The sequence below is a fragment of the Leucoraja erinacea genome, chromosome 2 (assembly GCF_028641065.1).
Source record: "Leucoraja erinacea ecotype New England chromosome 2, Leri_hhj_1, whole genome shotgun sequence".
Classification (NCBI taxonomy): domain Eukaryota; kingdom Metazoa; phylum Chordata; class Chondrichthyes; order Rajiformes; family Rajidae; genus Leucoraja; species Leucoraja erinaceus.
The window spans coordinates 106,271,738-106,288,552 of NC_073378.1; the positions used below are offsets into that span (position 1 = coordinate 106,271,738).

Here is a 16,815-nt window from a genome sequence, read left to right on the forward strand (position 1 = left end):
CCCCGTGGTGTCCGTACATATGAATGCCAAACCATTTCACTTCGCACTGCCGGGCTGCGATGAGCGGGGGCGTTTAAGAATCGCAGTCAGGGTCTGCAGGGAGGTCGGTCACATCTTTCAGGCAACATCAGTGGGAGGAGACAAGAAAGTCTCTCACAGCGCGACACTCACCCTGTTCGATTGAAACCAGAGAGAGAAACAAAACCAAGATAATAATATTGCCACTGTTAAGATCGAAATTGCAGGGACCTCGCGGATCTCCGGATTTCATTTACCCTCGCTTCATTCTGTGAAGGAACATTTTTGCATCAGGTGAAATTTCTCATCTGTGGAGAGCAGCGAGGGAGAAAAAGAAAGATGCAGTTTTAATAATAGCCTTTATTCGAATTAAGAGCTGTCAACGCGACTCAGCACATCTTCGGAAGAAGCATCTCATAGGTATTGATTCTTCATTTTTTTTTAAAGTTTCTGGCTGCAATTTAAGGGAATGGTGATTAGAGGGGAACACTGTCCTGGCGTCCACGGTCAGTCTCAGTGGGGTTGTGATCATCCATAAGGTTTGTTTCCAGTGCCGGATTCAGACCGAAAGGGTCAATTACGCCAAAACACGATTGAAATCGGTGAAATTGCATGATACAAGTAATTAACGATTTATGTGCAAAGGAGAAACACGGAAGGACTCGCGGATCTAGCGTTTAACACTCGTAAATGAGAAAAAAAACTGCTGATTTCAGGCACAGCAATAAACACAACAGACCGAAATAAACTCGGGAATCCCTTAGCCTAGTTCTCGAATAGATAAATGAGCCGAACCTAGATGTATATTTGCGAACGGCCATTTAGTGCTGCTTCAGGATATATCCCGGTATTGGATTATAGACACTGCACCTTAAATGAAAGCCACTTTGGCCATATGTCGGATGTCTGAAACGCAGTTCGAACATTTTCTTTATTGCTGGGTATCTGGTTAATGCAAATCACAGCGGCCCGTCTCTATTAAGTGTTATACCTCTAGAGAACTGAGTCAAATCAGCGTGTGCACTTTTACACTGCTCCATTAACTATCAGCCAGTGTCCAATTTGATCTGAAGAGGCAGCTTTACTAGAGCCACGTTGTCCATAAGGGGACGCTTGTGTACGCAATGAAAATTGTGAGAATGTGGGGGAGAAAATTGTTTCTATAAAACTAAACAAGATCTTACGGTAGATGTTATATACTGTCTTCACAGTGAAACTTTGCAAACTTTGTTTCTATGCTGAATCGATGCAATTCCAATCATCTATTTTTTTTATGTAAAATTACATGTAATCAATTTAATTACACGCTGCTCTATTTGAGGGCCGCCGAGCTATTATGTTCTAACACTCCATGTAATTATGTGCAAAAGATGCTGTTAAATGTTTTGCCATTTAGAATTTCGCACATTCGAAGTAAACATATGGTCGCGGCCACATATCTCATCAAAAAGACACATATCTTCAGCCCGTCTTACAAATTCCGATAGCACCCTTAATGCATACTATAGATAAAAAGTCACACTCCCGTTTTATTTTAGTTTCGCAGTTTGTTTACACATTCTTTGGCAGCTAGGTCAATTTGCTTTTTAAATGCAATAACTCGGATTTCCCCATTACTAGAAAAAAACGTCCATGGATTGAGTGTAAGACTCTGGGCAGTGCCGAATTTGCGGTGCAAGCGACCAGATGAATGCACAATGAGATTCTTGGATAGCGGGATCTGCCTTGGCAGGCGGACGCCCTTCCGAGTGGTGAATGTCTCACCGAGTGAGCTTCAGCAGCATCAAACCACATCGCTTCATGGCTCGGTGGAAACTCACCAATGACCGCTTGCGTTTTACATTCAAGAGGTGAAAATCACACACTTTGTGGCAGTGAAAGACACCGCCGATACATCGCCCCCCCCCCCCCCCCCCCCCCCCCCCCCTTTTTCCCTGCAGATTGATTGATTGATTAAAAGGTACAGCATGGAAATAGACACTTCGGCCCACCGGGTCCTCAATCACCCATTCACATTGGTTATATGTTATCCCACTTTGCTATCCATTGCCAACACTCTAGGAGCAGTTTTACAAACGCCTACTAACCTGCAAGTATTTGGGATTAGCAGTCCCCTGATTCCAAATAACCTCTCGCTTCACTTGGCATCCGTTTAATGCTCCGACTTTGGTTGGACTCTATTAATTTTACTGGTACTTACCCGCCGATTTGTTTAAGTGATCTGGCCATTAAACATACATTTCGAGACGTATTGGGCTGTCGGGAAGTTAAAGAAGACTGGCAATTTTTTTTAAAAGGATAAAAAAAAGACTGAAAATATTATATAGGCATGTGGACATGCTCTAAATTGTGAAGGTTTGGATTTTGCCGAGCAGTTATAACTAAACGTGTCTCGGCATTTGCTTCCGTTTTATGTACACGGGCCCACGGAGGCATGGTGAATGTTGAGAGTGGGGTGATTTGGTGTAGTCAGATGGAAATACGCAGTCCAGATCGAGCCATTCCCATAAGAACACGATGTCTACAACAGTATGTATCTTCACATTCTGCACACACGCACCCCTGTGCTACGTTAATGAAAAGCTTTGGGAACCTCCGCTCAATTTGTTCCAAAAAGGATCAAGACACGGATCAAAGACGCTGTCATTGCGCATCTAGACACTCGTTGTAGCTGTTGACAACTTGCTCTAAGTCCCTAGACCCACATATTGAAATACTTTAACCAGTCTAACCTATTGTATATGCAATTCTCTTTCTAACGAGGCCAGCCTTGCCTCTCATTAAAATGCAAAGATTTTTTAAGAGAGTCGTGGAACCAGGCCTTTTGGGCCAACTTGCCCACCCTAACCAAATGTCCCATCTACACTGGTCCCACGTGCCTGCTTTTGGCCCATATCCCTCCAAACCATCCAATCCATGTACCTGTCCAAATGTTTTGTAAATATTCTGATAGTACCTGTCTCAACTACTTTGTCTGACAGCTTGTTCCATAACTTACAAAATTCTTAAGGGGTTGGACAGGCTAGATGCAGGAAGATTGTTCCCGATGTTGGGGAAGTCCAGGACAAGGGGTCACAGCTTAAGGATAAGGGGGAAATCCTTTAAGACCGAGATGAGAAAAACATTTTTCACACAGAGAGTGGTGAATCGCTGGAACTCTCTGCCACAGAGGGTAGTTGAGGCCAGTTCATTGGCTATATTTAAGAGGGAGTTAGATGTGACCCTTGTGGCTAAAGGGATCAGGGGGTATGGAGAGAGGGCAGGTACGGGATACTGAGTTGGATGATCAGCCATGATCATATTGAATGGCGGTGCAGGCTCGAAGGGCCGAATGGCCTACTCCTGCACCTAATTTCTATGTTTCTATGTCTATGTTTCTATGATCAAGGGAACAGAATTTAATGCAAGATAAAGTCCAATAGAGTCCGATCAAATATAGTCTGAGGGTCTCCAGCAGGCAGGTCCCGTCCCCCCCTTCCTCACCCCCTCACCATAAACCTATATCCTCTGGTTCGTGACTTCTCTGCTCTGGATTAAAGACTGTGCATTTACCCTCTCTAATCTTCTCATGATATTACACACCTTTATAAGATCATCCCTCATCCTCCTGCGCTCCAATGAATAACGTTTTAGCCTGTCCAATCTCTACCTATAGCTCAGGCCCTTGAGTCCTAGCAACATCGTCATAAATCTTCTCTGCATCCTTTCCAACTTAACAACATTTTTCCTATAACAGGGTGAACAAAACTCAACACAATATTCAAAATGTGGCCTCACTAATATCTTGTACAACTGTAACATAACCTCCCAACTTTTATACTCAATACTTTGACGGAAGATCAATGTTCTGAAAGCCTTCTCGACCGCCCTTTCAACCTCTGACATCACTTTCAAGGAACTATGCACTTGCATTCCTAGATTCCTCTGTTCTATAACACTCCCCAGAGCCCTGCCATTCACTGTTTCAGTCCTACCCCGATTAGACTTCTCAAAATGCAACACCTTGCTCTTCTCTGTATTAAATTCCGTCAACCATTCAACAGCCTGTCTGCTCAACTGATCAAGATCCTACTGCAATTTTTGACAAACATCTTCACTATCTATAATACCACCCATTTTTGTGCTATCTGCAAATGTACTAAACATGCCTTGTACATTTTAATTATAAAACATATTTTGTATCTTCAGATAACCTTAATTTCTGTAATATCAATTAAATAAGTTTTAAGACAGGGAATTAATATTCCAGTTGACAAATTGTTACAAACAGTAATGAAACAAATGACTAACTATTTAGTTTTAGCGATATTGGATAAGGGATTTCCTTATGGGTGGATCAAAGGAGAACTTCTCTGAACATAAAAAAAAGCCAGATAATCTATTATGGTTATATGGGATGGCAAATCTCTTCTGGGGGATGCTGGGGGCTGAGGAAGGGAGGCTGATATAATATGATGTCCCAACTCCTATATTCAGTGCCTTGACTGATGAGGGCAAGCATACTAAATGCCTTCTCACCACTCTGTCTACCTGTATGTCAACTTTCATGGAACTATGTACCCCAAGGCATCACTGTTCAATAATGGTCCCCAGGAGCCTCCTACTGACTGTGTATGCCTTGCCCTGGTTTAACACAGCAAAATGCATCACTTTACTCTGAGTAAAAATTACATCATCCATTGCCATTTTCCCCATTGATCTGTAGCCTGTTGCAACCTTAAATAAGCTTTTTCACTCTCCACCATATCATTAAGTTTGGTGTCACCTGCAACCTACTAATCATGCCATCTACATTCTCTTTCGAATCATTTGTTTATTTGACAAACATTTAAGTAGCCAGCACCATTTTTTGTGGCCAAACACTAATTGCAGGTCTCTAATTTGTAACACAACCTTCCACAACCATCCTCTGCCTTTTACCACCAAGCCAATTTCATATCCAATTTACTGTCTAACTCTGGATTCTGTATTTTGACACCAGAGACCCATGCATTTTAATCTTTTATGGCGGGGATCCCTTCTAAATATCAATTCTCCCTCAGAGACTCCCCATAATATTTTCCAAGTCCAATATAGTAGCTAAATGAAGGAATTGAGATGTTTTCACAAATATATGTAAGATTTAGAGTGTGAAGCCAGTTTTACGTTTAATATTGTATCCATGAGCACTCAATCCATTTTCCATGGCTACTGATTATAACCTTTCTGTATCAACCCTGTCCCATATTTTCATAACACAAATCTGTCACATACCTTGCTATTTATGTTGTTGACATGTAAACAGCCAAAATCTTAAAACTTATGTTCTATTATTATTTCTTCATACCAGACAGCTTGCCAGTGACCTTGGATTCTGCTCGTTCTTTATGATCCCTATCTTTTCTACTATATTCACATCAGCATTGTAAACAATAATGTAACAAGATTACAATTATTATACCACATATATTATGGTATATTTTTCTCATGTTTCCACGTTTCATATTTCTTGACAGTTCAGAGATAAGTCACTGCAGCCCATTCAGTTCATGTCAGTTCCCGGAACAATCCCCATTAATTTTCTCTGTAACCTATTTCCCCACTGTCCTATCAAATATGCTTTACTTCTGTGTTAGAATGTAGAAATCAAGTAAGATTTTATGGTCTGTCATCAGTCTGTAGCGTTGTAATAATATTTTCTGAACATGTTTCTCCAAATCCCTCTGGCATAGATACTATTTCCATTATGTTTCTTTTTTTCCTTTTCTTTTATTATTTACCAAAAAGTATTATACCCTGTTCACTAAAACGGATTCCCATCAGCTATAAAATATTTGGTGTCAGATTGCAGATTAATTTTAATAGTGACATGTTAATAGTGTAGATTTTTGGTAGGAAGATTGGAAAGAAATATAAGCTAAATAGTGCACTTTTTAAAAATGATTTAAAGGCGGAGAGTTTTGAGATATATGTGCATGGTTCATTAAAAGTGGTAGAGCAGGTAAAGGAACTGGTTGAAAAAGCCCATAGAATCCTGGGCTTTGTCATTCGATGGATAGTACAAAAAACAAGGAAATCGGTAAGAACCAATATAATAACTAGCTTGGCCAGTTCTAAGACTACACGTCCTTGGACATGATCCATAAGAGATCTACCCAAATAATTGAAGAGGTGATGAACCTTAATTATGTGGATAGATTGGAGATGCTGGTATTGTTCTCCTCTGAACAGAAGAAGTTGCAAGGGGATTCAATGGAGGCTTTTAAATTCATGAAGGATCAACAGGTCAGGAAGCATCTATGGGGAGAATGATGTTTCGAGTTGTGACCCTTCTTCAAGGTTGGAATTGCACAGAGTTTCCCTATCAACCAACTATCTCCCATCTACTCCAGTCTTGAAGAAGGGTCCTGGCCAAAGAAATCTTGCATGCTAAAAGCCTTCTTCACTAATGTATCTACCTGCGTTGCCCATTACAGCGAATTATGTACTTGTACTCTGTCATTCCTCTGCTCTGCAATGCTTCCCAGGCCACTACAGGGACGGTCCTGCCCTGGTTTATTTTTCCAAATTGCAAGAACTCACATTTATCTGAGCTAAACTTCCCTCAGCCCACTTACCCAGCTGATCACAATCCTGCTGTAATTGTTGATAATCATCTTGTTGGAGCCATTAAAAAAAAAATAATAACCCTGACTTGGAGAGGCATGCTACAATCTCTTGATTTGCAAGTAACAGATGACTTGGCGTTATTATAAACTGCAAACAGGATAATGACAGATTGAAGGTAGGTTAATGGAATGGTAAATACATGCAGATGCATTTAACGTGGAAAAATGTGAGATTATGCATTTTGGTTGGAAGAATGGGAGGTGCAGGAACAGAGAAATCGGGTGATCTGTGTGCACAAATCAGTAAAAGTAGCAGGGCAGGTTAAGAAAGTGGTTAATAATGCATGCAACATTCTGGGCTTTATCAAATCTTTCGAAAATACTTGTTTGGCCTCTAATGTAGTATGGTGTGTTTTTCATATTATCACCTTGCAGGAAGGATTTGCAGGCTTTAGATAAATCAGAGATGGGTTCCCAGGATGAGGGTATAAGGGTAAGTATAGATTAGAAAGGGTGAAAAAAGATTTGATAGAAGTATATAAAATGCAGAGGGGTCTGACAGAGTGGATACTGGGAGGCTTATCTTTCATATGTTGGAGGGGTCTGGAGGATGCAACTATAAAATAAAGAAAGATGAGAATCACGATTATGGAACTGTTTTATATGTAGCATGTAATTGGAAGGTATAAACAATATCTGCAGAAGTGTGGGGTGGAGGCAAGTTCCACTGTGACAATCAGAAATGAATTTTGTAAATACATGGTGCAGAAAATTTGTAAGGCTACAGAGAAAGGGCTGGGAGTCGATCATCTATTATCAAGTTGAACTATTGAGTCACTCTTGTAGAGAGCCAGTGCACACACGATGGACTGAATGGCCTTGTTCTGTGCAGCATCCATTCCAAGATTATGATTCTAACTGTTGGATTATCGCAATCACAATAATACTTTATTAGCCAAGTATGTTTTGCAACATATGAGAAATTTCATTTGCCAAGTCGGACATACAAATAAAAAGCAGTGGAACACACAAAACACATTTTAACATAAATATCCATCACAGAGACTCCCCCACATTCCTCTTTGTGATGGAAGGCGAAAAAAAAGTCCAATCTCTTCCCTTTGGTCTCCCGCGGTCGGGGGCCGCAAGCCCTCTGTTGACTGGATGATCTTGACTCCCATAGCCGGTGGCGGGCCATGCACGTTGAGGTGATCAGCTCCTGCATTGGGGGATGTCAGCTCCCCCGCACTAGATGATCGTACCATGTGTCGGAGCTGGTCGAACCTTCCACGACATTGGAGCTCCCGACATCCATGGCCTCTCCCGAGACTGCGAGCTCCTGATGTAAAGACCGCAGGCTGCGGTTGGAGTGATCCCAGGCAAGGGATCGACTCTGATGTAAGTCCCAGCCCTGTAGTGGGGCCCAAGATCAGTCTGAAGAGGCCTCCAGCTCCATCGATGGTAGGCCATAGAGCGACCAGAGAATGCGATTTGAAAATTAATCACATCTCCAGCAAGGTAAGAAACTGAAAAAAATGTTTCCCCCTCCCCCTCCCGCCTCATAAAACAAACCGGAGAACATTTACATAAATTTTTAACAAACACTAATTGTGAGTTTTGAGCTGGAATTTTACCTGGAAACCTTACAGTGTCAATGAAACCTCAATGCCCGAGGATAATCTAATTTTCCAGTTGCAATTTACCAGGTTTGCACAGCCATATTTGATGTCACTATGTATTTGGTGTGATGCTTGCTGCATTATCACTCCCTGTACTAACTTGCCTTGTTTCAACAAGTTGTTTGATTGCTGAACAGAGGTTATTAAATGATAAAGTGGGCTTAATAAGACTAATGTAGGAGAAAATGTGGAAGAATCTATACTTGGGTAGACCGCGGAACTGTTATCACATGCAGTAATAGAGGTGATTAGTATAGATAGATTTAAAATATTCTGATAGATTGGGATGGCTGAATGAGTCTTCTATGAAATTTAAACATCGACATTTGCCATTTGGTTTAAATAGTCTTTTCTATTCTGTAATTTATTTGTCACTTTTCTAAACTTCTGTTTGATACACAAATGTTAGAAATATGATACAGTGTTAACAAAAATAAGAGTATTTTGTTTGCACGACCGGTTTTAAAATACATCAATAAAATTTGAGAACAAATGTTTTTCCTGAAGACTTAAAATCTTTTAACAACATCCTATTAGCAGATTAGTTAAAAGCAGGTCAGATTATAAAACTGGGCTCGCGGCAGTCTTTAGACAGCAAACAAAGGCCATTCCCTCTGAAAATATCGTGCATCCAAAGAGCAGGAGAAACCAAACTCACTATTAAGATGACAACAGATGTTTTCCAATGAAACCTGGCCAATTTCTCCAGAAAATACAAATTACATGCATTAACTCAATCTCAGTCATTTACAACACATCAGAGGAGCCACCAGATTCCCAACCCGCAATGGGCCTGCAAAATATATGTCAACACCTTTGAGGACTTGCAGCTTACTAATCACATTTAAATGGGCTCAATCACAAAAATGTCTCTGGTCTCTTTCTCTGCAAGCAGAAACTGTTTAATAGCCCGAATACACTGCCTGCCCAACATGTGTTAGATACATACAACCCTTCTTTGATTTTGAACTTATGCCAATGACAAGACACCCAGCCGATTAGTGACACAAGAAAAGTATATCTTAGTAAGTTGTATAATAGTTCAGTAATCTAACATCCCCTTTAAACTATACATTGTATAGGTATCCCATTTAAGAGTAAATACGTAGAAAATCTAAAATTTGTTGTACTGCATTGTTCAATTCACATTTAGTGACTATAAATAATGCTGCGCTGGTTAATCTGAGATATTTCTGGTTAGAAATGACAATTACATATTTCTTACTTATATGAGAATAAACAGTTTGTATCGTTATAAACCAACAATATGATTGAGATGAAACACCTACCAGTAATTTCGACCTACAAATGGTCAATCTTTCTTCACTGGTGGATTTCCATTAATTTGGTGGTTCCAGATTTGAAATGTTGCTTTAATTTAAGGAAAAGGAGGTGGTGCTAATCATTCGGACTATTGCAATTATTTTTCCTTCCGGGTTCACAGTGAGAGTTTCATAGTGAAATAAGTCGTAAATATTTGGAACGAGCATCGCGCCTGGGATAGTTTATTTTGAAAGCAGATTTAGAGTTGATGACTCCAGGAGTGGTGGGATTGCTCCTGACGTGGAACTGTACCCAGGCCGCTGTGAACCAAGAGGCGGCGCTGTGGGTCTGCTCTCCAGCGGCTGAAGCGAGCAAAGTGTTACATCGGGTGAAATTGACGAGCTCACTCTTAACACCCATCGCTTTTCAGCGCGGTGCCAGTGCAGTAAATTTCATGCTGCCACGGCTGCACCAGTTACAGCTCTTTCGTTAATCAAGATAACACTGAAAGGATTTATAGACAGCTCGGCGTTCACACTGATGAATCTTCCACAGTCAGGACGCGAGAGGGAGAAGTATTACGAATGTTATCCATGTAATGAGTGAATGAGGTTTGCTTTTTACTGTTGATCAGTCACTTGTATTGGCAAGAAAGTTTGAAGCAATCATTGGGATTTAACAAAAGCAAAATGGCATGATATGATTTAGTCATTACTCCTTATATGATTACCTACCATTCTCGAACTATTTTCATGACCTGTGATGTTGTAATCTTGGGTTTTCATTAGTTTCTGGAAATTTGAGAGATGATTCTCAAATGACCTCTCCAAGCTATCTTGAGGAGGATGTGCTGGTCAGCCGTTTTATTGAACCACTGAGGTTGTGTGATGTCGCTATTCCCACAGTGCACTTTGGCATGCATTTCCAGGATTTTTATCCAATATCAATGACTGAATTGTGTTAATTATTCAAATTAGCGTGTTGCCTATGTCTAGATAGAAATTCGGAGGAATCCAGGAAAAATAAACTTGGGCTACATCAAATATTGCTCTCATTGCCACTTTTGTCCACAATGGTCTGGAATTTCTAAAATTGTGTAGAAAAGAGGCTGCTTGGTAGGAAATGGAGGAGTGTAGCCTTGTTCTTCAAATTGGAGGCATGAAACCAGTGATGTGCCACAGAAATGGCTGCTGGGTCCCGCTATGTTTCTAATATATTAATATGGATAACCATGCAAGTGACACGATTAGTAAATCTTCAGATTAAAGCAAAATAGGTGGCAGAGTGGACAGTGCGATGATTGTTTGAAGTTGCAACAGAATCTACAACAATGTGGAAAGAGAGCAAGGAAGTTTAATTCGGACAAATTGGTGCATTTTGTGAGGTTAAACTAGGGCAGGACAAAAAAAGCAAATGGCAGGTCCCTGGGGAGTGTTGTTGAACAAAGAAACCTTAGAGTACAAATACATAGTTCCCTGAAACTTGCCAACATGGGTAGATGCAGTGGTGAGGTATGTTGTCCTCCATTGGCAAATGCACTGTGTATAACAGTTGGGACATCATGGTGCAATTGTACAAAAAGTTGATTGGACCGCACATGGAGTATTGTGTGCATTACTAATTGCCAACACACTACCGGAATGATGTGATTAAGCCAAAGAGGATGCAGAAAATATGTCTGGGATGTTGCTGGGATTGGAGGGCTTGAGTTATAAGGAGACTGGAAATGCGTGAATTGTTTTCCCTGGAGTGAAGGAAGCTAAGAGGTGACATAATAGAGGCATCTAAAATTCTGAATGGCATAGCTGGGCTAGATAGCCAGTATCTGTTTCGCATGGTTACGATGTCTAATGCCAGGCTGTATAGATTTAAAGTAAGAGGAAGTTTAATAGGGACCAAAGGGGTATTTTAATACAAAGAATAGATGGTACCTGGAATGAGCTGCCAGAGGAGGAATATTAACAAAATTTGAGATGCTCCTGGACAAACTGGTCGCCCAATTATAGGAAGGATGTCAACAAAATAGAGAGATTTACTTTGCCTGGGTTTCAACAACTAAGTTACAGAGAAAGGTTGAATACGTTAGGTCTTTATTCTCTGGAGCGCAGAAGGTTAAGGGGGGACTTGATAGAGGTCTTTAAAATGATGAGAGGGATAGACAGAGTTGATGTGGACAAGCTTTTCCCTTTGAGAATAGGAAAGATTCAAACAAGAGGACATGACTTCAGAATTAAGGGACAGAAGTTTAGGGGTAACATGAGGGGGAACTTCTTTACTCAGAGAGTGGTAGCGGTGTGGAATTAGCTTCCAGTGGAAGTGGTGGAGGCAGGTTCGATGGTATAATTTAAAAATAAATTGGATAGGCATATGGATGAGAAGGGAATGGAGGGTTATGGTATGAGTGCAGGCAGGTGGGACTAAGGGAAAATAATTGTTCGGCACGGACTTGTAGGGCCGAGATGGCCTGTTTCCGTGCTGTAATTGTTATAAGTTATATGTTATATGTTATAAATACATGAGTGAGCAATGCATAGAATGTCTGGAATTAGTGCAGGCAAATGGAATTAGTATACAGTAGATACGCATGATGCTTGACAATGATGTGATGGGATGAAGCCCTATTTCTATGCTGTAATACTTAATGACCTTTATCATTTTGCTCCTTCAAACTGGCTGACCTTAACGTGGTGGTGGAGTTTATACGTTTGGAAATTGCTGCCAAAAAAGCCTGGCAAATTGCTACAAATACATCTTCTGAGAAAGGACATTCTAAGGAAAATGGAATGTGTTGAGTTGAGTGTTTAGGTTTTTAGATTGGTACTTGATCAAGTGAATTGTATTGTGCATGCTTTGAGGTTCAAGTCACAACTGCCTGGTGAAGAAGCATGACTGTTCTGATTTCGAATGATAACACGATCCAGCCCCTGCTTGTCTCCCGAAGAACAGGACCCTGGAGGATGGACCTGGGGGCGACGAGGGTGCGATAGGTGAGGAGCGAGGCCAGTAGGAGGGGGAACTGGGGTCTGGCCTATCATGCCCTCGAGGTCGGGTGCGGGAGGCACCCACCGGGGCACGAAGGTGGATGGATGGAGAGAGGGATGTTGGTTCGCTGGTTAATTCACACATCCAAGGAAGGAGTGGCTGGAGGAAGGCAGCAGCCTGGGGCTTGCCTTGGTCAGGCACCGCTCATAAGATCTAGAGCGCGGACAGGACTTCGAAAACATTGCCAAAACATGGCGCCTCTTGCTTGCGGGCTCAGTGGATTATTTCGGTACATTTTGCTAATTGGGCGATTGTGCTTATGTATGGGAATACTCTTCCGTATGGCAATGTTATGTAAGAAAATAATTTTACTGTGCTTTTGCGCACGTGACAATGAAAGCACCATTAAATTTACTGTATAAAATGTACATGCTGTCCCAAAATGGGCACAGTTCATTGGCTATATTTAAGAGGGAGTTAGATGTGGCCCTTGTGGCTAAGGGGATCAGATGGTATGAAGAGAAGGCAGGTATGGGATACTGAGTTGGATGATCAGCCATGATCATATTGAATGGCGGTGCAGTCTCGAAGGGCAGAATGGCCTACTCCTGCACCTAATTTCTATGTTTCTATGTTTCTAAGGTAGAAGTTCGAACAGACTATTACAAGGGTGTGAGGAGTCTTTGTGAATGGTGACAGCCTTCCTGAGGCAGCGTGTATAGTAGATGCCCTCCAAGGCTGGTAGCTGTGTCCCAATAATCTTCTGCGCTCTGTGGACAACGTGCTGAAGAGCTCTCCTCTCTGCCTCCGTGCAGCTGAGATAACACACAGAGATGCCATATGTTAGGATGCTCTCTGTGGTGCAGCGGTAGAAGGTTGTCAGCAGCTGTTAGGGCAGACCGGTCTATTTCAGTGTTCTCAGGAAGAACAGTCATTGCTGTGCCTTCTTGACCAGCGGTGTTGGTGGACCATGTGAGGTCCTCTGAAATATGTGTGCCCAGAAACCTAAAGCTGGACACTCTCTCCACACTGTCCCCGTTGATAGAGATTAGGGCGTATTCCCCATTATGTGTCCTCCTGAAGTTGATAATCAGCTCCTTGGTTTTAGAGGTGTTTAGGGACAGGTTGTTACCCGAGCACCAGTCCGCCAGGTTCTGCACCTCCGCTCTGTAGTTTGTTTCATCACCGTTGGTGATCAGCCCGATCACCGTTGTGTCGTCTGCAAACTTGACGATGGTGTTGGTGTTGAATGCAGGAACACAGTCATGTGTGAAGAGGGAGTAGAGCATGGGGCTCAGTACACAGCCCTGTGGTGTGCCGGTGCTCAGGGTGATAGTGGAGGACAGGTGCGGGCCCAGTCTCACTGCCTGCGGTCGCTCCGTCAGGAAATTCAGGATCCAGTCGCATATCGATGAGCTGAGGCCTAACTGGTGGAGTTTGGTGGTGAGCTTGGTGGGGATGACCGTGTTGAAGGCAGAGCTACAGTCCATAGTCTAAGATTATACAGAAAGCAATCTCCAGTTAAAGTGCGGTGAATAGATGCTGTAGTCATGGTCAGCAGTGAGTCAGAGGAACATGGACAGGCTAACAGAGAACAATGCCCAAAAGAGGCATGTTCTTTGTAAATGAAGGCTGCAGAGATCTTCCTAGGGCATCCCAAGGGACAACTGGCAGGGGTAGTCAAGAATATAGTTGCAAGTATATGGGTGCAAACACTGAATATCGGCATTGGGGGGAAGCCTGTGATACAGACAAATGGCAACATCTACTCTGTAGGAAGGAACTTTAGATGCTGGTTTTCACCGCAGCATTTCTCGAAGACTTGGATATGCACGTTTCAGGTCGGGGGCAGGACCCTTCTACAGCCTGGAAGACATTGATAATGTCATAAAGTGATAGATAGATGGTAGGGATCACACTAGTTAAAAATAGTAATTGTTCAACTTTTATCCATTGGAAATGTTGCAGTACTTTGCCTTGGTGTCACACCATGTATAATTAAGCCAATGGCTCGGGTTTCCCTGAGTGGTGACTCATGCCCACACACACCACACACTTTCCACCTGCTCTCGATCTGGAAGTTTATCATTCTGGCCAGTAGGCGAGCATCTCACGGGAACAGTCTTCATCAATTTAACTGATCAATAAGATTTTCCTGGATGTTTAGTTTAGAGATGCAGCATGCACACCAGCCCTTCGATTCACTGAGTTCACAGCGACCAGTAGTAGGCCCCCCCTTGGTCATGACTTACCCTGGGTGATGCATCCTAGTTCGCATGTGATGTGTGGTCAGATGAAAGCCTGGGCAATGTCATTTGGAGGACCGGCTGTTGCCCATGCAGCATGTCCCCCCTCTCCATGTCGCTGATCGATCCAATGGAACAGCAGGGCCGTTACAGTTTGGCACCAGAGCCCTCGCAGGAGCTGCCAGAGCGAGGGTGTAGACAACGACAAACTGCCTTAGGAGCTCCGACTCCGGATTTTCTTGAGGTTTACTCCAGGAGCCACAGCGACCATCACACTAGTTCTATGTTATCCCACTATCACATCCACTTCCTGCAAACTAATTTTACAGAGGTAATTACCCTACAAAGCTGCACATCTTTGGGATGTGGGATGAAAACGGGGGACCCAGAGGAAACCTACGTAAGTCACAGGAAGAATGTGCAAACTCCAAAAGGACAGCAGCCGAGGTCAGGATTGAACAGGGTCTCTGGAGTTGTGAGGCAGCAGCTCTACCATTTGCACCACTATGCTGCCCACCTTTGATTAGTCCATGTTTTGAAATGTTTCCGAATGTCTCTGATTTTGAGAAGGATTGATTTGAAAAAAAAAATTATTAGCAGTTGAGCACATTTTAAAAAGCATTCATCTAAAACATCAAAAAAGCAATAATTAAAAACGCTTAAATAATTACAAACATTCCTTCAGCCTGTTTTACATCAGCCTGCATCAACCCCTGTTTTTACATCAGCCTGCATCAACCCCTGTTCAGACTAAGGGGCTCACAGATCCTGGCACAGATTCTGAGAGTAGCTGGGAATATCTGCAACTCAGGTTTTGCTGCTGGACGCCATGGAATGTCTAATGACTGAGCTCAGGCTGCAAGTTCAGGACTTCTACATTTGCGTGGGAGTCCAACAGCTTAACAGCAATTATGCTGAGAGATATAGAACTGCTGAGAAACACTGAAAATTCAAGCCATTATTGTGTATCATAGAGACATAGAGAGTAGATGCAGGAGTAGGTCATTCGGCCCTTCGAGCCAGCACTGCCATTCAATGTGATCATGGCTGATCATCAACAATCTACCCCGTTCCTGCCTTCTCCCCATATCCCTTGATTCCGCTTGCCCTAACAGCTCTATCTGCATAACTCTCTTTTGAATGCATCCAGTGAATCGGCCTCCATTGCCTTCTGAGGCAGAGAATTCCACAAATTCACAACTCTCTGTGTGAAAAGATTTTCCTCATCTCAGTTCTAAGTGGCCTACCCCTAATTCTTAAACTGTGGCCCCTGGTTCTGGACTCCCCCAACATTGGGAACATGTTTCCTGCATCTAGCGTATCCAATCCCTAAATAATTTTATATGTTCATAAGATTGCCTCTCATCCTTCTAAATTCCAGCGAATACAAGTCATTATATTCACACGCTCCATTCTTTCATCAGATGACAGCCCCGCCATCCTGGGAATTAACCTCGCGAATCTACGCTGCACTTCCTCAATAGCACGAATGTCCTTCTTCAAATTAGGAGACCAAAACTGCACAGAATACTCTAGGTGTGGTCTAACCAGGGCCCTGTACAACTGCAGAAGGACTTCTTTGCTCCTAAATGCAGCCCCTCTCGTTATGAAGGTCAACATGCCATTAGCTTTCATCAATGCATGCTTACTTTCAGTGACCGATTTACTAGGACATCCAGGACTTGTTGTACTTCCCCTTTTCCTAACCTGACACTATTCAGATAATAATCTGCCTTCTCGTTCTTGCCTCTAAAATAGATAACCTCACATTTATCCACATTATACTGCATCTGCCATGCATCTGCCCACTCACCTAACCTGTCCAAGTCACCCTGCATCCTCATAGCATCCTCTTCACAGTTCACACTGCCACCCAACTTTATGTTATCTGGAAATTTGCTAATGTTACTTTTAATTCCTTCATCTAAATCATTAATGGATATAGTAAATAGCTGTGGTCCCAGCACCGAGCCTTGCGGCACCCCATTAGTCACTGCCTGCCATTCTGAAAGGGGCCCGTTAATCCATACGCTTTGTTTC

General features: G+C 42.4%; 1 protein-coding gene across 2 annotated transcripts in view; it reads left to right on the top strand.

Annotated features, from left to right (window-relative positions):
• Window positions 1–300: 300 nt before the first annotated feature.
• The window catches only part of calcr (calcitonin receptor), a 194,631-nt gene continuing 178,116 nt past the window's right edge, over window positions 301–16,815 (top strand). The window contains exon 1 of one of the 2 annotated variants that reach the window (XM_055662731.1): window positions 301–438. Coding sequence is in view for 1 of the 2 variants with exons in the window: in XM_055662721.1 (XP_055518696.1) it covers window positions 10,132–10,142 (11 nt within the window). In the remaining variant the exon portion in view is untranslated. Of the gene's footprint in view, window positions 439–9,823; window positions 10,143–16,815 lie in introns of those variants that run through there. The other variant, XM_055662721.1, reaches the window with a different exon arrangement.